Here is a 22,091-nt window from a genome sequence, read left to right as displayed (position 1 = left end):
TGTTTAACCAGCAATTTTGAGGAAGAGGGTTTCCACCTCCCCAGCCCAAAAAACCCAAACTAGAGGGAGGCGCAAGAAAATTCCCAGGTTTCTTCAGACATTCCTGCATGCTTACCAGCTCTTATTCCAAGCAATGCTGGGAAACTCAAACCAGGAGAAAGGGGGTGGGTGGGTGAGAATCAGGAAATGACATTTGCTTGTAAATCAGGAAAGAGGAAACTGACTGGATTATTTTTTTTTTTCCTTTTTACAACGATGAGCTGCGTGACTCTCAAAGTAGGCAGGAGGGGGAGCTTGCAGATTAATCTGCTGGGCACAGTGAAATCAGCAGAATTCACATTTGTTCTCAAAGGGTCCATCAGTGCAAGGGAGGAGGTTTGAAAGCACGGATATCTTGACAGATCCTATTTTTAAAAGTCCTGTTCCTGACCTCCAGAGCCCAGCCTGCTATTCTTAAGCGGTTGCCCAATTCCCATGAGATTTCCTGAGTTATGGAACACTGTGTTCTGCTGGGATGGAAAACCTCCCATCTCTTTGCACAGCTGTACTTCAGTGCAGGAGGTCAGAGAGATCTGCTGAGGCTGCCCATAGATTAGCCCTAGATCATCATAGAGATAGCAGTGCATGGTATCTATACAGTCGGAAGCATCTGTGGTATCCTGAACAAGTTGATTTTTCTGAAGAGTTGGTTTGGGAAGTGAGTGACCCACATGATCCAACTTTCTTTATTCTAGTGAAATCTGTCAGTAAAACCCAAAACTTAGGGAAACGTATTTTTATGGACTACAACTCCCAGAATCCTCTAGCCAGCACAGCATACCATCCAACTGCCCCAGTTTGGCAGGGATGATCCAGATTTATCCTTTGTTGTCACATTTTCTCAGCTGCTTTTAAAATGTCCCAGTTTCCCACTCCTCCTCCCATTTTTCCCTTTTGTCCTAAGTTTATTTTAGTTGCTGTAGGGAGCCCCGGTGGTGCAGTGGTTAAATTCTGGTACAGCAGCCACTCACTGACAGCCACAAGGTTGTAAGATGGATTCTTGCCAGTGGTGACTCAGCCTGTCATCCTTTGAGGTCGCTAAAATGAGTACCCAGCTTGTTGGGGACAATTTGCTTACACATTGTAAACTGCTTAGGGAGTGCTTAAGTGCATTGATAAGCGGTATAGAAATGTACTTGCCATAAAAATCATCATTTAAAATTCACAATTTAAAAATCATCTGGATGGGCCTGCCAGAAGAAACTAGTCTTCAGTGCTCTTTTAAATTCAGACAGCATATGCACATTATAAACTGCTTAGAGACTGCTTAGTTCAATATGAAGCAGTATAGAAATGTAGCTGCCATTGCTAGCTGCTATTGCTATTGCTGTAAAATTAGTTCAAAATGAAAAGTAGTTTGCCTTCAATTAAGTCAGAAGCTGGGGAGAGAGGCAGAATCTTGCCCTTCCCAGTAGCCTAGGGCAAAATCATACCGCTGCAGCCTCCCTTCCTTGTCTGTTCCTCCTCATTAATAACATTTTCCATCTCGGCCACACTCTAATGTTGTTCCAAACACAGTCTGGGCAACCAGCCAAAGCTGATTGCTACACAGTTGATAGCCAGCAGCTAATGAGTAAGCAAAGTCACAGAGTAGCTTACAATTCAGCACTTACTTTACTTTAGTAAATATGAGCTTTCAGTGCCAAACAGAGCTCAGCAATGTCCAAGAGAAGTAAGTGGCATTCTGAATCAAGAAACACAGTCCAGGTCAACCACAGAGTTCAGGAACATGACAGAGAGGTCACATAATCTCCATCAATAACTGGAAGTTTATAGACCAACTGGAAATTTATAGATCAGCAGCTCAATGCAGGTGCTTCTTAATTACCGGTAATTGCTGTTTCCAATAAATCATGTGAGACCCCCTAAAGCCTTCCCTTTGTTGCCTCCACTTGGTGAAGGTAAGTAGGGTAAGTGGTCTAAATGAGCAGGACTCTCTGCCAGAGCTGGTACTGCACTCTGGTCTGTCTCTGAGACATGTGGATAATGGAACCTCCTTCTGCTCTGATTCAGCAGCAGGTCCCAACAGGTCCACTGCTTCAGTCTCTGAGTCAGAGTCCATGTCCATGTTCTGGAAGCAGGAAAAGACAGATGCTGCTTAGTTACACTTGTCCTAGTTTTCTTCTCTGAAATATTGGAGGATATGGAACAGCCAGTAGCCCTGCTGGGCAGAGAACTCTGGCGCTGTGTCCCCAAATTAACATTTTTCTAAGGCTTGAATGAATTCTATGCTGTAGCTGTTGGTTCTCTGTATTTTAGTTTACTGTTAGGCCATGTTTGCATGTGCCATATAACATGTCCTCTCCACCCTGATGGCAAAGTCCAGATGATGCAGGGGCCTGTCCCTGATTCTGGTGTAAACTGTCATGATGATGTGTGGCCAGTTCAGCACAGAACCTGGGGTATACCAACCTTAAAACAGATTTTATAAGCTCACCTTCTGCTCCAGATCTTCCTAAAAAATCCAGAGTCCTCCGGAGTGACACTGAGTGGCTGTCCATATGTACGCCCAACTAGGCTGGCCACCACAAGCTGCTCTGAGATCAGAACAAAGTGCCAACCATATGATCAATGGTAGGCACCTCATTTTTGGCCTAAGAGCAGTCTGTCCAACACAGCAGGATGTGCATGTGAACAGCTGCCTAGCATCACTCTGGAGTGTCCAGGTAATGGGAGGAATTTGGGGCAGCTTTGGGGCCAGAATACTTCAGGCTTTTCCCAGGATAGTCTGGCACATATGGATGCAACCTTAGCTGGTCTTTGGTAAATTTAGTTGGGTTTTATTTAGAGGTATCCAGTTATTGATCTCTAATAAATCACATCAGAAGTGTTTCAGACAGAGGTGGAGTATTGGTTGTAACAGCCTGTGTGTTTGGTATGGATTTCCCTGGAAAGAAGTTTAGGGGTGCATTCCCACTATGAAATAGAGTGAATTGCCGATCGGTGTAAATGACCCTCTTTTCCATTTGAAACCGGTTCCTGTTGCAATGTGATCAATTCCTGTTATGATAAAGTGAAGCAAAGGCAAAAAACCCAGTTTTTCCAGACAGTAGTTTGAAAGAGGTTCTTTTGAGAAGAATCAATTCTGAAGCAAAGTTCAATAAGTGGAAATGACAAATCAGAATTGATTCATTCTGGAGGGGAGGGACTAATGGCAGAGGGGTATTTACCACCACCACCACCCTCAGTTTTTGGCAGATCCACCATTTTCCACGCTCTCAATGTTGCCTTTGTACTTGCGTTGGTGCATTTTTTACTTTAAAAAACCCCATTGTCCCCCCTTTCATCCTCCTGCCTCATTCCCCAGCTTCTCCATCCATTCCCCGGTTTCCTCCTTCTATCCCCGGCTGGCTCCTTCTCTCTCCGTCCCTGGCTTCCTCCTCACTTAGAGCCGTTTTGAAGTGGCACATCTATTGGGGATGACAACCATGCAAAAAAAAAAAAAAAGCCATTACACTGGGGTAAGAAAATGATCTGCTTTGATAGTGGGAACAAGGGACCTTTTGGAATCTATTTCCAACACGGAACGAGGGCGAATTGGGAATCGGTAATCGGTTTAAACTGCAAGTGGGAATGAGCCCATGGATTGGTTTTGCTTTTACTCAGAGTCCAATTAGTGGTAAAAAAATTATTTAAGTCCTAGGGCAGTATGACAAGTCAGCAGTGTGTAGCTTGGCTCATTTGCTTGAGGCGTGTGATACTATTGCTTTGTAAGCTTCTCTTCCAGTGTGTCTGTTGTCCACATGTTGTGGTCTGAAGGCCTCTTCACATCTTAACATTAATTGATTTGTTACTCCCCCTTGTACCCCGAGTACACAAGGCAACTAACAATAAAATCCAGTAAAACAAGTATTGTTGAAAAATAGAACAGATTTTTTTGAACTGAAGACACTGATGGAACAATCAAAACCACATCTATAAGGAAGAAAATGTTCTCCACTACTCTGCCTTAAACCCAACCTGGAAGTTTTTAAATGTGCAGCGTGTGTGGTATATATTCAGAATACTGAGTAAGTGAGCAAACTGGCTTTCTAATGCTACATTGATATTACATACCCCCAAAATGCCTTTGATAAAAACCAATCACATGTGGCCAGGCAGCATCCAAGTGTCGTAAAGACAGCAAAGGTTATTAATGAAAAACATAAAACTAGGAAATACTGCAGCAATTTACTTTTGCCTGAGCTTGCTGAGAAGGGCTATTTAAGTACAAATTATTTTTGCATTTTGAATACAGTTTTCAGCAATGAAAGTAAGCTGGGAACAAAGAGGAAAAGTGGGAAGAGGAGAGAAAAACAGACATTTTGAAAGTAGTTGAAAAGTGGGATGACAGAGGATTAATTGAGACTGTTCTTATCAAAGCGGCATAGTTGGAGGGTATGATATTGCAAGAAAAATAGAACGGGAAAACTGATTTATACACTCTTCCAGATGCCCTGTTTTACAGTTGGATAACATAACACGATGTGTGTGAGAGAGAGAGTGTCTGGCTGCATCCGCACTGCAAAAATAATCTAGTTTGACACCACTTTAACTGCCATGGCTCAGTGCTATAGAATCCTAAGACTGGTAGTTTGTTGTGGCCCCAGAGTGCTCTGACAGAGAAGGCTAAATGTCTCACAAAATTACATTCCCAGAATTCCATACCATTGTGTCATGGCAGCTAAAGTGGTGTCAGACTGGATTATTTCTGCAGTGCAGATGCAGTCACACACACACACACACACACTGTAAGAGAGAGAAAGAGAATGAATATGATCTTTCAGCAGTTGGATTAAACAGCTTTTAAGTGCCTTCTGATTCTTTGATTCTATGAGTAAATACCATAGTGTCTATTTCCTTATGACTTTCCTTCATGTTGAGGAGATTCCGGCTACTACCCTGTTATATTTTACTTTCCCCCCACCCCCCTTGTTGTCTCTGGTTCTCATTCCATTTGTGACCCCTAAGTCCAGGTCAATTTTGAGGGGAAAACATAGCAGCGAGCTCTGGGGTGGTCTTGCCATGACACAAAAAGCAATTGTCTCTTGTGTGATTGTGCATGTTGTATTCATGACTTGACAATGTCACTGAAAAGGTGTCTTCTAACAATGCTTGAAAAATAGAGCAGCAATAGATCGGAGGTGTTGATGCGTGATAGATATTGCCAAAAGTGCTATTCTCTTGCTAAATTAGCAATTTAAAATCTGGATCTGATAAAGTACTAGTTTCCACTTTGTGTTAACTTTGCATGCCCTTGAATGTATGTGTGTGTGTAAGTGCTCACAGGTATATTACAGGTTGTCAAGAGGTACACACACACCTCACCTGACCACTGCTTTTTCAGTCTCTGTCTGTGTCTGCATATGCACTGCAGAAATAATCCAGTTTGACATCGCTTTACAGAATGGCTTAAAACTTTTCTTCCTGGACTTGAAAGCACACAGTAACAAATAATCCGTACAAACATGCCTTCCATGGGTTACCTTTAAAGTAATTAGAAAACTTTGTTAAACGGATAGATTGACTTTTTCATTTCTATTCATTATGTGCTTTTTTTGGAATGAACTGATTATTTTTGAAATGGTGACTTCATTATGACCTCTTTTATCCTCAAAGTAACTTGTTATAGACAGCTGCATTAATTCTAACTTGTTACCTAATTTCTAAGATCTGAGCCTACTTGGCTGACAGCACAGATTCATTCCTTGGCTCTGATGGAGATTTTTCCCCCCTGCACCCAACTGGGTGGAAGGGGAGCAAAACTCCCAGTGGAGCTTCTCCCATTAGGACCTGGTGAGCCAGCCTGGTGTAAGGTTTTGGCATTGGACTAAGGCTCTATCTACACTGCAGAATTAATGCAGTTTGACACCACTTTAACTGCCATGGCTCAGTGCTATGGAATTTTTGGATTTGTACTCTTTTGAGATATTTAGCCTTCTAAACTCTAGTGCCACAACAAACTGGAAATCCCAGGATCCCATATAATGGAGCCATGACAGTTAAAGGTGTCAAAATGCATTAATTCTGCAGTGTGGCAGCAGCCTAGGACTCTGGAGAACAGAGTTTGGATCCCCATTTGGCTGTGGAAACCCACTGAGCATGTCATAGTGTCCCAGCCTCAGGGGAAGGCAAGGCAAAGGCAAACTCCCTCTGAATAAATCTTGCCAAGAAAACTCCATGTTCACCAACATATGTCAGAAATGACTTGAAGGCGCACAACAACAATTAGGGCCCGGCTTGTCCTTTTTAGAGAGCTGGCTATTGTCAGTACAAGAGTGATTCCATATTGAGTTTCAAATTAGCTAGTGGGTTGTAGTGGTTTGAGTGTTGGACTGGGACTCTGGGAGACCAGGGTTTGAATCCTGCCCAAGCCATGCAAAACCCACTGGGTGTCCTTGGGCAAGTCACACTGTCTCAGCCTCAGAGAATGGCAATAGCAAACCCTCTTTTGCTAAGAAAATCTGATGATAGGTTTCCCTTAGGGTTGCCATAAGTCAGAAATGACTTGAAAGTGCACAACAGCAACAGCAAAATTGTCCCACCCCAACCATCATCCTTCTAGTCTAGGTTTTTCTACTTTTTGTGCCCAGTGCCTCAGCACTCTGTTCAGAACCTGGAAATTGATTTTTTAAACTTAATTCATTGAAATTCTAGTTCCAAGATCTCTGAAATTAGCTACTGTTATAGTGTCCTTATTAAAAAGGAAAGCTTTACTTTCCCATTTCTCTAAAGTGACTTCATAATTATTTTTAAATTATCTTTTTAATAATCTAAATGCTAACAAACTGGGCTTGGGTGTGCCACTCCCTCCTGCCCACCTCATTGCCACCTTTGCATTTACATCGGAGCACTAGGCAGCAATATCTGATGATATCCCTTCTACAAGACAGTTAGAAAAGTAACTAAAGGCATAGTTACACTGCAAAAGAAGAAGTTATCCTTCAGTTTTGTATGATAACATAGGTCTGAAACAGATGGGCCAAAAGTGCCGTGTCGGCACCAAAATTAGGGCTCCAGAGCGCATGACAACCACACGCTCTGGAATCTTAATATGTATAGACGGCACCATCTTTACGTTGCACCATTCATACGCGATGCGCATGCACAATGCAATCGCGGCACCATGTCCATACCTCGTTTGTGTGGTGGACATACGCCGCGTTTGTGTGGTGGACACACGCACGCCCAAAAGAACCCGCTTTTAGCAGATTCTTTTCGGAGCGGAGGGAGCCCACGCAGTTTGGTTGCTGCGGGGCCCCTCCGGAGGGAAAATGGGTGGCTCTAGACCGCCCCTTTGGGGCAGTTTGTCAAGCCCCATAGCTACCAATTAAAAGATTTAATTACAAATGACTTTCATTATTTGTTACTAGTTACTTTTTGTCTGTATCTGGTAAAGTACTGTAACAATGTCAATTACTCTCAACCTCTTGTTGTGATAAAATAGACACAGTGCAGTGGAAGCCCTTCCGCCAGTATACCTTGCATGGTTCAGTGGACAATTGGGAATGTGTGGAACTGCAACTCCCAACAGCCATTGATTGATTGGTTGGGAAAAATGGGAGGTACAGTGCAACATTCCTGTATTATCTGTACAGTCAGCCCTCCATATCCACAGATTCAGCCATCCATAGCTTGAAAATATTCAAATTTCAAAAAGCAAACCTTGATTTTCCATTTTATATAAGGACCACCATTTTACTATGCCATTGTATTTAATGGGACCTGAGCTTCCACAGATTTTGGTATCCACACGGGGTTCTGGAACCAAACTGTAGCAGATACAATGGGCCTGCTGTAGATTATTTTCTACTGATGCTGCCATTGTTTTGTTATGCCCTATGTTTTCTTCCCACTGTTGTTCTATCTATGCACACCTTCATGATCATCTTTAAAATTTATTACCTTTAAAGGTAATAAATTTTACCTTACATTGCTTTGTCTCTCTTTTGTCCATTCACGTCCATTAAGAGCCCTTACTCAGCTGTGAAAATACTTCAACAAGGGACATCATTAGGGGTGTGTGTGGGAGTATAATCCATACCAGATGACAATTTAGAGGTGTGTAACCACCTGGTGGAACAATCACCCCTTCCATCTTAAGACCCCTGGGCTGTCCACCTCTGCCAGCCAGGGTGCCGCAACCATTCATCGGCGATGGCTGCTGGTGGGAGAAAAGGTGCTGCTGCCATGGAGCAGCTCCTTATAGGTCTGAAGGGGTTGCTGGCTGAGGGGGAAAAGCAGCTGGGTGGCAGGAACAGCCCACCTCACTAGCAGCTGCTGTTAGGAATGAGCGATCTACTGGGTCTGGTGGGTGGACTGGCCAGGCAGGAAAAAGAGTTGTGCCTATCTCCTGCTTTCTCAGTAGCTCCACCAGATCTGTAAAAAGCTGCTGGGCAGCAGTTGCTGCCCACCTTCACCACAGCAGAGGCAGCCTGGCTGCTGGAGAGTGTGAATGTCAGGCAACCTGGGAGTGATAGCATGGGTTACCACACTAGGGTGACACCAGCCCTTGTGACGCTACTGACTTTTCATAGAATCATAGAGTTGGAAGAGACCCCAAGGGACATCCAGTCCAAACCTCTACCCGTGCAGGAATATACAATTAAAGCACTAGACTCTGTTTAAAAACCTCCAACGAAGGAGACTCCACCACTCTCCAAGGGAGTGTGTTCCACTGTCAAACAGTTCTTACTGTCTGGAAATTCCTCCTAATGTTGAGATGGAATCTATTTTCCTGTAGTTTGAATCCATTGCTCTGGGTCCTGTTCTCTGGAGCTGCAGAAAACAAGCTTGCTCCACCCATAATATGACATCCCTTCAAATATTTAAACAGGGCTATCACATCACCTCCTAGTCTTCTCTTCTCCAGGCTAAACATGGTTTCTAGGCCCTTCACCATTTTGGTCACCCTTCTCTGGTCACACTCCTGTCACTCTGACTACATGATGCCAGCTCTGAAATTTCTCTGCTGGCTTCCTCCACCTTCCTGGAACCTGAAGAATAGCTTCATTTCAAAGCTGTCAGTGGCCTTATCTCCTGTTCTCATCTCCATCTTTCCACTCTGGTATCTGTTTGCATCCCTTCATGGGACCACCACAGCTGAACATATGGGGAACTGTGAACTAAATCTGATGTTATGCAAGTGGACTCAGGCAATGAGGCTTTCCATTCGCTATTCCTTCCCTGCAGATCCTCACCTCCCCAAGTTTGCTCCTCAATCATCTAGAATAGATCAGATGGGGGATCATGCAGGACACAGTAATATCAGAGAGGGGAAATTGATCCATTAGCAATTTCCATACATTTACTAGAAGGACATGGATGGATCTAACCATGAACACTCTGAATAACTGGTGTCTCAGTATGTTTTTTTCGTCCTCCATCCCCACTCTCCTTTCCTTGTGTGTCATGTCATCTTGATTCTGAGCCTAAGAGCAGACTGGCTTAATTGTTTATTTTTGATAGCTACTCAGGAAGCCTCTGTGGCTAAGAAGTGGGTTTTAAAAGCTTTAAGTAAATAGGTGAACAATAATACTACTTATCTTTGCTATCTTACCCCTCCTTTCACGCAAAAGCATTCTTGAAAATGAAATGAAATAAGGTTATCTTTGTCATGTCCATATCATATTTGGTGCTGACCTTAGACTGATGTAGAAGATTGCAGTGTAAATACATCCGTTTGTATGGCGGGGTGGTTGTGTAGCTGGGGAAAAGCGTCTCAATTGGTACACAATAGCGGGCACTCATTGCGCAGCAGTGTGACTGAGTCAGTGAGTAAACATGTTGTTCTGGGTTCACTAAGAGAGCCAGGGGGAGGGCGGTCAATGCTGCAGTTCTTTGCAGGCCCTAGTTACGAAAGAGCCACTGCCCAGCCGGTTCCTTGCGTTGGTTAACTTCTTTGCCCGCTGGCAGAGGCCGTGACCACAGGACCAGCCCATCAGCCAAGCCGATGATTTGTTTCCCAGCTTGGTGCAGATCTCACAATGCTGGTAAGAGATGCTAAGCACCTGTAGCTGTCATCACCAAGGCCCTTTGACTGAGCTCTGAACTGTGGGTGTATTTTCTTTGATCCCCACTATTTGTTTAAAAATAAGATTCCTCATTTTGGACTTGCCCAACCTTGTCACAAGTGCAGCATTATATGTAGGCAGGGAGGTCTCATAAAGTCTTTGGGAAAGATTTATGTTCTGGCTTTCCTAAGCTGCATTTAATACTAAGTGGTAAGCCATGGTTCTGGTGAAAATTGAGCACCATTTCATGTCTATATACCGGGGTGCAGTACTCTATGGCCCTCCTGCCATTTCAGACTACAACTCCCACAACCTCTATTACTATGCATCCATGCTGACCTGGCTATCTGGGAGTTGAAGTTCAAAACATTTGGCGTGTCAAAGGTCCCCACTGACTCCACTTTGGATGGACTGGTTACCTTTTAACCACTCAGTGAGTTAGGACCCAGGATGGTTAAAAGGTTGGATTTCTCCAGAACACCTAGGCTTCCAGTGTATTGTTTACGACGTGTAATAGCACAAAGTTTAAACCATGTTACTGACTGTGTACACAGAGTCTCTGAATAGGAAACAATTTTGTGTCCAGCAAGGGGGGTAAGGATGTGTAATGTGGAGGAGTTTCTAGGGCAGATGAGAATTCAAGAGCATCTAAAGAGCCACAGGTTTGCTACTGCTGATCTAAGATCTGGTTTGTGTGATTATGTTCCAGGGTATATATGGCTTAGAATCTATTAATCTATTAATGTGTGCATGCACGGACTGACAATTGTGTATGACTGCAATGCTTCCTGTGTGGTATAGATAAACCCACACTATGCCTTGAATGGGCTAGGAAGGAAAAATAAAAACTAGGGTGGGAAGGCGACAAGGAGGAGTGAGTGTGGTATAGTGGAGTTTGTTGTTGTTGCTGCTGTGTGCCTTCAAATTGCTGCTGACTTATGGCAACCCTAAGGCAATTGTATCATGGGTTTTCTTGGCCAGATTTCTTCAGAAGAGATTTGCCATTGCCTTCCACTGAAGCTGAGAGCCTGTGACTTACCCACTGGGTTTCCATGGCTGAGCTGGGAATGTAACCCTGGTCTCCAGAGTCATAGTCCAACACTCAAACCATCACGACATGCTGGCTCAAGACCAAAGAGACCCAGATTCAAATCATCTTTCATCCCTGAAAAATTTAGTGAGCTGGTGACAGTCAGTCAGATTAATATTCCCCTCACAGTTTCTGGTAGGGTGATGAAAGAGCTATCTGTGATGATCTGAGTTCTGCTCATTGTTCCCTGAAGGCCACCTCCTATTTTGAAAACTCCATGCTTCCTGACTATGAAATCTTAAAGGGACAGAGAACTTTGTGTAGATGGACTGCAGCACCTATCAGCCCCGGCCAGCATAGCCACTGGGAAAGGATGATGGGAACTAACGTTCAACAACATCTGGAAAGCCACACATACCCTAACCCTAGTGTTTGTGTGTTGTGCCTCTTCAAGTCCTTTCTGACTTATGGTGACCCTAAGGCAAACCTATTATGGGGTTTTCTTTGCAAGATTTGTTCTGATGAGGTTTGCCATTGTCTTCACCTGAGGCTGAGAGCATGTGAATTGCTCAAGATCACTTAGTGGGTTTCATGGCCGAGCTGGGAATCAAGCACTACACCATGCTGGCTCCTCTAACCTTAGTATAAAGTCCAGTACTTATGGTTCCCAGATCCCAGGGTGTGGGCTGACTTCTCCAATGCTCACGGCTAAGGGGAGGAATCTCATGATGAGAGTGCTGTCATAGCCCTCCCTCCAGTCCATCTGCCTTGGTCCAGGCGTCAGAGGGAGAGAAGAACTGCTGGACCTGATCCCCTGCCCCCCTCACCATTCCCTTCTCCTTTTGTGTCGTGTCTTTCAGGTTGTAAGCCTGAGGGCAGGGAACTGTCTATTATCCCCTCTGTTGTAAGCTGCCCGGATTCCCAGTGATTGGGTGGCATATAAATAAATCATATTATTATTATTATTATTATTATTATTATTATTATTATTATTATTATGCACGCACATGCACACACGCACACACACATCCCTCTTTTGTTAGACTTAGTGTTTCTTTTTTATTTGAATGGCATACTCAATGCAACTGTGGTTGATGATTCACAAGTGATGCTGAAGGACTTCACCAGGGGCTGTCCCTTGTCACATCATCCTTATAATGTCACCAGGGTCTGCCCACATGACATCACAAGGAGTCATTTCGAGGCTTCAGGTTTTGGCTGAAACTCTCACGTCCTGGCATAGGCCTCACCTGGCAATCCTATCTACAGCAGGGAGGAGAACTGCAAGCTTTGGGGTTCAATCCAGTTTCTAGGGGCTCCATGTGTCACCCTCCTTGCCTAGCCTTTGATCCAAATAGTTTTCCCTGAGCTACTTGCTCCCATGCGACCCAGCACACTTGCAAAAAAATCTTTAAATCATCATCCTGCCTATGTGTGTGCAGCAGCAGAGAATTTTATTAGAGTGCCCCAGGCCAACAGGATGGAGGAAATGAGTTGCATAAGGGAAGAACAGTGACAGAGCCTCTGGTCTGCTACTGTCCACACAGAAGGAGTGCAAGGTGAAAGAGCCCTTTTTCCAGGTGAGTTGCTGAAGTCCTTGAGAAGAATATGCTTATGTGAAAGACCCCTTTCTCTGCATCAGGGTTGGCACTACTGTTCAACAGAGTTAGAGAATTTTTGGTCTCATGCAGAGGCAGAATAATTTTAATTATTGACTTTATTACTCTTGCCCTTTTATTGCCAGAGATAGAAAAGAGGCACTTGGCTAGCTTTTAAAATGATGGAGCTTGGGTAATGGGGGAGGGTGCCCCTCTGGTGTAGTAGTCTAAGTGCTGGAATAGGATTCTGGAGTGCCAGGTTAAAATCCTTGTTTAGGCATGGAAACATACTGGATGATCCAGGGAGAAATCATACTCTCTCAGCCGCGGGGGGAGGCAAAGACAAACCCCCTCTGAACAAATGTTAGAAGGCAATGGCAAACCTTTTTCAGGAGCAGCATGATGTAGTAGTGCACTAGGGTGCTGGGAGCCATGGAAGCCCATTGGGTAATCTTGGGCTAGTCACACTCTCTCAGCCTCAGAGGAAGCAAAGACAAACCCCCCACTGAACAAATCTTGCCAAGAAAATCCCATATTGGTTTGCCTTAGGGTTGCCATAATTTGTAAATGACTTGAAGAGACATGACAACAAAGTAATACTAACTAAAAAGGAAGAGGACATTTGACAAGTTGTCAATTTTTGCATTTAGCAGTGCATTAAAAATAATCATAAAGAAACTAGAAAGCAGCTTGTTGGTAATGTATTATTAACGCATCACACTTAAAGTAAAAGGCAACACTGAGAATCTACTTTTGAGGACAATAACCTCAAAAGCAACAGATGATGTTAAAACCTTCCAAGTTCTGCAAGGCAGTGGACATGCTAACTAACCCACCATCTCCAGACAAGGAGGAAAAAAGTTTTTGACAGCGATGCCTGCCTATGGAGGATCTTGTGGCTCTGGAATCATCCTCTTAATTTTGACATAGACCAGACACTTTCCTGCTCAGTTACATGAATTTTGTCTGTTTCTCTGTTGTTGAGCAAAGAGAGAGAAAGAGAGGAAAGAGTGTTATCTGGCAAGCAGCCGTTTCCCCCTGCCCCTGAGTTTCAAAAGCTGCTTCTTGCTGGGCCATTCCTCTTTTAGCCCCGTGGCTCTAGCTTCTTGCCCTTTTAAACAGATAACTTGTTTTTGCAGTAAGAACCCCTTCAACAAAGCCAGCAATTCATGGCTATTAATAGTGAGGGCTGCAACGCTGGGCCCTGGTGTGAATGGCCCATTCAGTAGGACTTATATGCACACACACTTTCAAACAGAGCATCCTTCAGTCTCTCCTTCCTTCCCTCACAAGCAAAGGACTACATATCCCAGGAAACCTCCTTCTTTGGTACACTGGCTTGCATTTTGGGTCAGCACACGGCTTCTTGTTTTCTCTTGGGTCCAGTTGGGTGTGATGTGCTCCCACTTTCCCCACCCCTCTTACAGGGTTAACTGAACATGCTCTACTCTTCCCCCTTTTGACCATTTCAACCACTGAGATAAACGTTTTCTTGTTATGAAGAACTGTTTCTCCTTTCTACATTCAAATTCCCTAGTTCTGTTTTGTAGTCATGAATAGACGAGCATACCCTCCAACTGTCCTGATTTGGCAGGGACAGTCCCATATTAATCCTATGCCATCCCACTTTTCCAGCTGCTTTTAAAATGTCCCAGTTTCCTTCTCCTCCTCCTGCGTTCCCTTTGTCCTCAGCTGACTTCAGTTGCTGCAAACTAGCGTGCAGTCAGTTAACACATGGGGGAGAGGACAGGTGGGGCCAAAGTCTTGCCCTTCTCAATAGTTTCAGGCAAAAGCAAACTGCTGCAGCCTCTCCTAGCTGGTGTGTTCTTCTTCATTAATACCTTTTGCCACCTTGACCCCACTCTGATATTGCTTGATCACACATGCCCTGGTTTTTCTCTGGGAAATGTTGGAGGGTATGGATCAGTGGTGTGTATGATTTTTAGCGTGAAGTGTATGGGGGAATTGTGTGACTGGATGTTTCTATCCGTGCAAAAAACATATGCTGAGCAAAGGCATATAGTTTGTCACTCCTTTTTCATGAAATATTGTAAAGGGTGTGTGTGTGTGTGTGTGTGTGTGTGTGTGTAGTGGGTATCTTTGTTGATTATATTCCTATCTCCCCCCCCCAAATTCCTCCCAGACAATCAAAATCAAATTGGTTTTCTCCTCACATTCTTCCCTTGCAACCCTGTAAGATTGGTTAGGTTGAGAGAAAGCTCTTCCCTCCATTTCCCTTCTGTTCTTCCCTTGCCTCTGTCTTCTGAGTGTTTATTTTGTCTGTTCTTGGATGGTGGAAGGTGTGGTTGAACCACAGGTAACAGAAACAATCCTTGTTACAGTTATACCGATAGGATTACTGTTAAGGGCCAGGAGGGATTACTTGAGTGAGATATGAGATGGCAGGGATAACAGTTTTCTTTCACTGCATTACAAATAATACAGTAAAAGTTTTTTTAAAAGGAATGATTGTGTCATTTGCCCAATGCTGAATTAGTATTTGAACCTGGATTTCCCCACTTCTAACCACACTCTCTAACTACTCTAAGGACGTTATCACACCAGACTTCTATCCCACCACAGTCGCACTAGTTTAGGAATGGAAACATACTGGCTTGGTACGTTTCTTATCGCACTTTATCCCATGATAGTGCTTTAGCAATCCATAGTCGTATGATCTGTTCTCCCCATTGCCAAATGCCGCCTTCCAGGGGAAGGGTAGGAATGAGCTATTGCAGTTGCCAACTGCCTCCCAAAGCCAGCTCTTGTGTAAATGTGTACAACACAACAGCTGGCTTCAGAAAGGCACTAGCATCCCTGATCATTGCTCCTCCTCTTCTCCCAAAGTGACTGCCTGAGAAGCAGAACTGCAGCGGAAGGAGCCTATTGCATGAAGACAGTAATAGAATAGCAGTGAGATTGAGAGTCTATTGACAGGATTTGCCTGTCCGTAAAAAGGTGAGCTACAGTAATGAATGGAATGCAAAGCAACAGCAGGACAGTCATGGTCGTGTGATAGATATCTGCCAAAGATGTTTTTATCCTGTTAAAAGTTCCCTTTTGTAGTCTCATGTGATAAAGTCCTAAGAAAGTGTTAATGCATGTGCAGGAACATTGAAGTGCTATGCAATACAAGAGCTAACTGTGCCACACGTTTGCTACTTAATTATATTTTGGAAAAGTAATTAGGAAACAGAAGAGGAGCCTAGCTGGATCAGACCAAAGGTCTCTCTAATCTGGCATGGTGTTTCCTGAGAAAGCCAACCAGATGAAGAAGGAAAGAGAAACTGGGAGATTTTAAAAAACAGCTGAAAAAGTGGGATGGCAGAGAATTAATTGGGACTGTCCTGCCAAAACAGAACAGTTGGAGAGTATGTACTCCTGAGCCTTGTTCCCACTATGGTTTAAACTGGATTGTGATTCCAAATGATCTGGTTTAAACTACCATTGTTCCCACTTAATTTGGATCGCCAAAATGATTCGGAAAAGGGAGCCATGTTTTTACCCATTTTTACCCATTTAACCCGCATCAAAAAGACGCTGGTAAAATAGGATGTTTTTGGGGCTGAATCTATTTATTTGGAAATATATCGATTCAGCTCAAATGGAAACCAGGCGGATACGAATCTGCCCCAGTTTCCACTGGCAGCGGCTTCCCTGGCCTCCCAGCCATACATGCCTGCTTCGTCCTCAGTCCTTCTGGCCTGCCTCTTTCCTTCCACCCCGGCCTCTCCTCCGCCCACAGTATGGCCAGGAGGACAGAGGGAGACATGGCGGGGAAGCCGCAGCTGTTGCTTTCTGCTCCGATTCTTGAAACCAGTGCAAACATAGTGGGAACCACTGTGTTTGCTGAACCGGTTTCAGGAATCGGTGCAGGAATTGAATCAAGAGGTAAGTAGGAATTGGGCCCTGGTTATTCAAAGAATGCATGGTGTTGTAGGTTGAGTGACTATCAGGCCTAGAACATGGCAATCCTCAAGCCTCAGGAAAATGCATTGGTTAGGGAGCAGAGTGTGGCTTGAAAAGTGATCCTGGTGTCAGAATTGGGTGGGTGTTGCTTACAAGGGTGCCTCTATTTTCATTGTGGCACATTGAAGGATTTGCAATCAAAGGCTCAGAATAGTCTCCCAGTATTTCAAAGACCTGTATATGGTTGTTGCAGACTGTTAGCTTCAAAGAAAATGTAGAAGCTAGTTGGGGTTCTAGGAAAGGGAAGAGAATCATGGTTTGATTTGGTTTTTAATACGCTGTTTTTGTGGTCTCTGCAGTTGAGCTTGGTCAGCCTTTGTTGCACTCTTCTGTCCCTTTCTTAAATTGCTTAGGCATCTGGTATTCCATAATGCAGTGTCTCCCTCTCCCCCCACAACTTCTTCCCCTACATAGGATGGAGATGTGTAGGAGGGAGGGAGGCTCAGTTGATAATATGTAGCAACATTCCATACTCCCCCCCCCTTTTTTTTTTTTTTTTTTTCTTTTTGCATGATTGGAATGCAGCTCTGTTTCCGGCAGGACAGCTGTTTCTTTTCTGGGTAATCCAAGCTTCGTACCCTCCAGAATCCAGGGAAGGGGGCTGGGAGAGTGAGCTAGCTACGAAAGGTCATTTTTTAAAAAAAATCTGTCAACTAAATAAAGGGTTGGAGGGAGACAGCATGGCATGGTGGTTTGAGTGTTGGACTACAACTTAGCCATGAAACCCACTGCAGCATAGATTCAGTCACACGCTCTCAGCCTCAGAGGATGGCAATGGCAACCCCTCTCTGTTTTCTCCTTTTCTCTCTGTTTTGTACTTCATACACGCTCAGTATAAGTGGTTCTGAGGCAGCTGCTGTTTATCTTGCCCACTGTATATAAGGACACACTGATATAGTAGTAACAGCTAAAGAAGAATCCTATTATTTCCCAGTACAAGCTTCATGGCATTGCTTACTGTAGACATGCTGCTGCAAACCAGCATTGAAAGCCTGTCTTTCTCCAGCCTTCACCATCTTCTCAATGCCAAAGCTGGTTGTTTTCAGCCAGACAGAAGAAGAAAAGGTGGAGGGTGGCCAGTTCTCCTGTAAAAAAGCCTTTCTAAAAGGGAGTTTCTTTGTCAGCGGGTTTCTTGACTGAGTTGTTGCCTGTACATTAGCAAAGAGGAATTTCTAGATTCCAATGGTTTAGCTAGAACAACAGCAAAATTACTGTCCCTTCCTAAATTAGTCTGTAGAAGTGAAGAAAGTCATTTGTGCTAGTATGATTCCTGCTTGTCCCAATGTAAGTGCATTTCTATTACTGAAAACAAACTCCTACGCTCAAGATATGCCTAAAGGTGCCCCCTTTATGCCTTTTTGCACCATTTTCTTGTTGATGGATTTTGGCATTAGGGTAAAAAAAACCTACAAAATAAACCTAATAAACCTGCCGATGATTAAATGATAATAAAGCACTGATTGAACAAACCTGCATTTAGTGCAACCTTATTAGCAACATAGAGGATGTCATTTCAAATACATACACGGATTATTCCAGGCTGATTAAAACAATGTGAATTTGTATACTTAGGTATACTTAAATAATAAGTTTCTCTCAAGTACTAATTCATAAAAGTAACTGTTTCTTTCCTCATCACCTACCTTTTATTTTGCAATACTGTACCTAGTCTGATGAATTCTGCAAAATATGTAAACTTATACACTTTTATGACATTTTGTTATAGAAGAGGAACTGGCCAAATATGGATTCTGTCTTTCTTTCTTTCTTTCTTTCTTTCTTTCTTTCTTTCTTTCTTTCTCTGCCCTTTTCTCTCTCTCTGGACCAGCACAGTGACCTTTTTATATCCCAAGCAGCCTGAATGTGAATGGCCTGACTGCACAGCATAGCATTAAGCCACACCACTGGGTAATTGTTTTTGTCGCCTCCCCACCATGCATGCACACCATCACACAAACACTCTGCCAGCGACTGCCTGTTGCCTAAGTGCCAACCCATGGATGGCTGCCCTTTTGATCAGCCACAAAGTCACACCTGCAATTCTCCACTGGAGCATCAGTGTGACCAGTAAAACACTGGCAAAGCACAATCATGCCCTCCCTTCACCCCCCCCCCCTTCACCTACATGCTCTTTTCACACACACCATGCCCCCACTTGAATTTTATGGTTTGTGTATGTTGTACTTAGGTTTAGGTTTAGGATGGATCGCTCTTTCAGAATCACTCTTGCATCAGGGTGTTTATATGCAGGGACGAAGGCATGCATTTTCCGGCTTGAATCAGCCTGTCATGGCTTCTTTTTGCTCTGGTTTTTAGCCCCAGAGCATGACTTCAATCCGATTTCTTCATGCTTTGGAAACATGCCTCATCTAAATGCTCTACCTTCAAGGCAGGGGAAAACCGTTTTATTTGTCCCATCTGTTTCACCCCTAAGACATTAGTTTGTATTTTCTCCAGCCATTTGCCTCACCACTGGCTAGGGCTTAACTGGTGAGGACTATCTGAGTCCCAGAGATTTCAGTCTCAAAATCTGAGACCTAAGGATGGCCTCTTGTTCATGCTACAAGGGTTGGGCTGTGCTTAGGTAACAAGGGTGATGTCACAGGGAAAGAATACCTGAGATGTTAAGGATCAACTACAAGTGCACAAAGTACAGTAGTCTACCTTTCTCTGCAATTTTGCTGGCCACAGCTTCAGTAACTCACAGTCAGCCATGGCCTGAAAAAACAGTTGACCCTCTATATCCACGCATTCTTTATCCACCGGTTCAGTTATCTACAGCTTAAAAATATTCAAAAAATATATAACTCCCCAAAAGCAAACAATAATTTTGCCATTTTATATAAGAGACACCATTTTATTATGGTATCATATATAATGGGACTTGAGCATCCAGAGATTTTGGTATTCATAGGGGAGGGGGTCCTCAATTGCAGTCTGAAAATACTACTGGTATAGAGTTCGGTACTATCTGATTGTGGATTGTTTTAATATGTGTGTATATATGTGTATCTTATTCGTCCTTTTAAACTGATGTGCATGTAGTATACAGTGGTCCCTTCCCTTAAGCAGGGGATCCTTTCCGGACCCCCTGTGTAAGGGGAATTTGGCGTATGCTTGAGTCCCATTTAAAAGAATGGGGCTCGTGCCTGTGACTCACGTACCATTACCCCTTCTGGGGCATACTGAGCCTTCTTAAGGTGTGCTTTTAGTGTTTGCTGGAAACCACATAAGTAGTGTCCATGTATGACACGGGCGCACTATATTTGCTCATTGTTGTTGTTCCTCACCTTGATCCATGAAGAGAGGCAGGTATGAAATAAAGGCATCAACTATGGGTCTTTGAATGTTTCCCCTTGCAAATAAAGGTGGACTACTATAAGTGATCCAAATTTTCAAAAACAAAATCTAACAAATGATAAATATACTATATGCACACATGCACACTTTCTAAAACAGTCCTCTCACCTTGCACTGAGGACCAGAAGAAAGAGGCCAGGTCCTGAGATCTGGGAACCCTACCATTGGTTACAACTGAAGGTTGTAAAATAGAAGATTGCCTTGTTCATGGCCTTACTTATACAGAATTAAGATATTATGTAGAAGAAGAGATGGATACATTCACATGGTGCTGCCATTTTCGTTTACCTAAAACTCAAGAAAGCATTAATGCGACCAACTTTACTGGGATACTGAGACAAGTACTATAGTGCTAGTGTGTCAAAACATTGAAGTCCCTGTTCCAGACGCTAGTCAAGCAAATCTCTTGAAATGTTTGTATTGAATTAGGGTTGCCAACTCTTTCAATGAACATTTCAGGAGTAAATCTATCCATAAAGCATTTTTGCTTAAGGTTGGTTATAAATATATTTTATTCCCTCACACTATCCTCAGTTCTTAAGAAGTGCTAAAACTAGAAGTTGTCTTTTCTTCTGTCCATTTAATCCATTCAGAATATACATAAATTATTTAAGCGAAGCAAGGAACATTGACCCTGCACACATCATTCCAGAAAGATTTAGCTAATAAACTCTTAGCACTGCACATTCTTGCTGGCTATAGAGGATGTACTCTAGCCTATATTTTATGGAGGAATGTTCAGTACTGTTCTGCATATGTCATAAATAGACCCTGGAATGCAGACAGAGTTGCATGGCTGCTTTGCTTGCATTGAGTCTATTCAATGCCACACAGTTTGCTTAGGCATTTCATGAGGACATTCCATATGTGTCAAACTGGGCATTAAGGAGAATGCTTAGTCTCTATGATTAATCTAATTTTCCATCCACAGTGTGATTTACCCAGTGATACATGTCTCACAGCCAGACTGGAGAATTAAGCCTTCCAGTGACCAATCACCAAAAAAAATCATTCTAAATGCAAGATTTGTAGATAAGGAAAAATCACATACCATAACAAAATCACATGCTTCACCACTTGAGGGACCACCTCTTCTCCAATGTACTAGGTATATCAGTATTTGGTCTTTTTTGAACTTCAACTCCCAGAATCTCTGATTAAGGATCTTCTGGGAAGTCCAAAACATTCAGAAGACTAGTCTGAAAACCACTGATCTAATTTGGCCTTTGTTCTCTGCCTTCAACTGCCCTTTATGTGCAGTTGGACATGATTTCCATCATCCTCAACCACTGCTTTGTTTCCTAATGGTATTAATTACTACAGTACTTTGTTTCCTAATGGTAGGAGTGGTAGTTCAATATAGCTAAAGATAGACAAAGCCAGCCTAAGGTAGAAGAGGGTGACTTCATTCTGAGGCCACCAAATAGGCTTTTAGGAAAAGCACAAGGGAGTCATGAAAAATATTCCTTGTGTATCAGTGGCATGAAATACTCAGAGTCAGACTGCCTCTAAATATGGGGTTTATTTAATGGTCACAGGTAATAGCTGTTGGTAAACCAATCATCCATGACATTGTCAAAAACTTTTTTTGAAAGACATTTAAGCTGTCTTTCTTGCCATGTCTTGTGGTGATGAATCCCACAAGTTAATTCTAGGTTGTGGTATAGAAGTGCTTCCTTTGATTTCCCTCCATTTAATTGTCAATCACTTTCACTGGATGATGCATTATGAGCAAAATAAACATGTAGGGTTTATGAAAAACAAGGAGACAGTGTGTGTGCGAGAGAGAGAGAGAGAGAGAAGATTTTATTCCTCTGGTTTCTTTTACAAAACAACAGCAGATAAATATGGTTCTCAAATCGATTAAAAATTGACAGTGCATTTTGCAAGATAATATGCCTTTGCTTTCTCAAAGAAGGCTCCAGAGCATATTGACTTTTAACAATTTTCCTCAGCAAACAAATTTTGTTTCTGAAATGTGCCAGGAAATTTTTAATAAATATACTGTACATAGACACTTTGAAAGCTACTTTCTCTTGGTGTTGTCTCCCTCTTCTTTCAGTAATTGCTTTGCTAAACTAAACTAATCCAGTGTGAAGTCGA

The 22,091-nt window shown here is 43.1% G+C and overlaps 1 protein-coding gene across 5 annotated transcripts in view; it reads left to right on the top strand.

The window, feature by feature from the left end:
• TNS2 (tensin 2) overlaps positions 1-22,091 on the top strand; it is a 156,137-nt gene that overhangs the window by 60,914 nt on the left and 73,132 nt on the right. The window contains exon 1 of one of the 5 annotated variants that reach the window (XM_042455682.1): positions 9,865-10,010. The exons of the other annotated variants lie outside the window; for them this stretch is intronic. Coding sequence (XP_042311616.1) covers positions 10,005-10,010 — 6 coding nt within the window. The 5' untranslated portion in view covers positions 9,865-10,004. Of the gene's footprint in view, positions 1-9,864; positions 10,011-22,091 lie in introns of those variants that run through there. 5 annotated transcript variants of the gene reach the window in all.

This window comes from Sceloporus undulatus, chromosome 2 (genome assembly GCF_019175285.1).
Source record: "Sceloporus undulatus isolate JIND9_A2432 ecotype Alabama chromosome 2, SceUnd_v1.1, whole genome shotgun sequence".
NCBI classification, from domain to species: Eukaryota; Metazoa; Chordata; class Lepidosauria; order Squamata; family Phrynosomatidae; genus Sceloporus; species Sceloporus undulatus.
The sequence above is the reverse complement of the archived record's forward strand: the minus strand, read 5'-3'. Positions and strand labels throughout refer to the sequence as shown.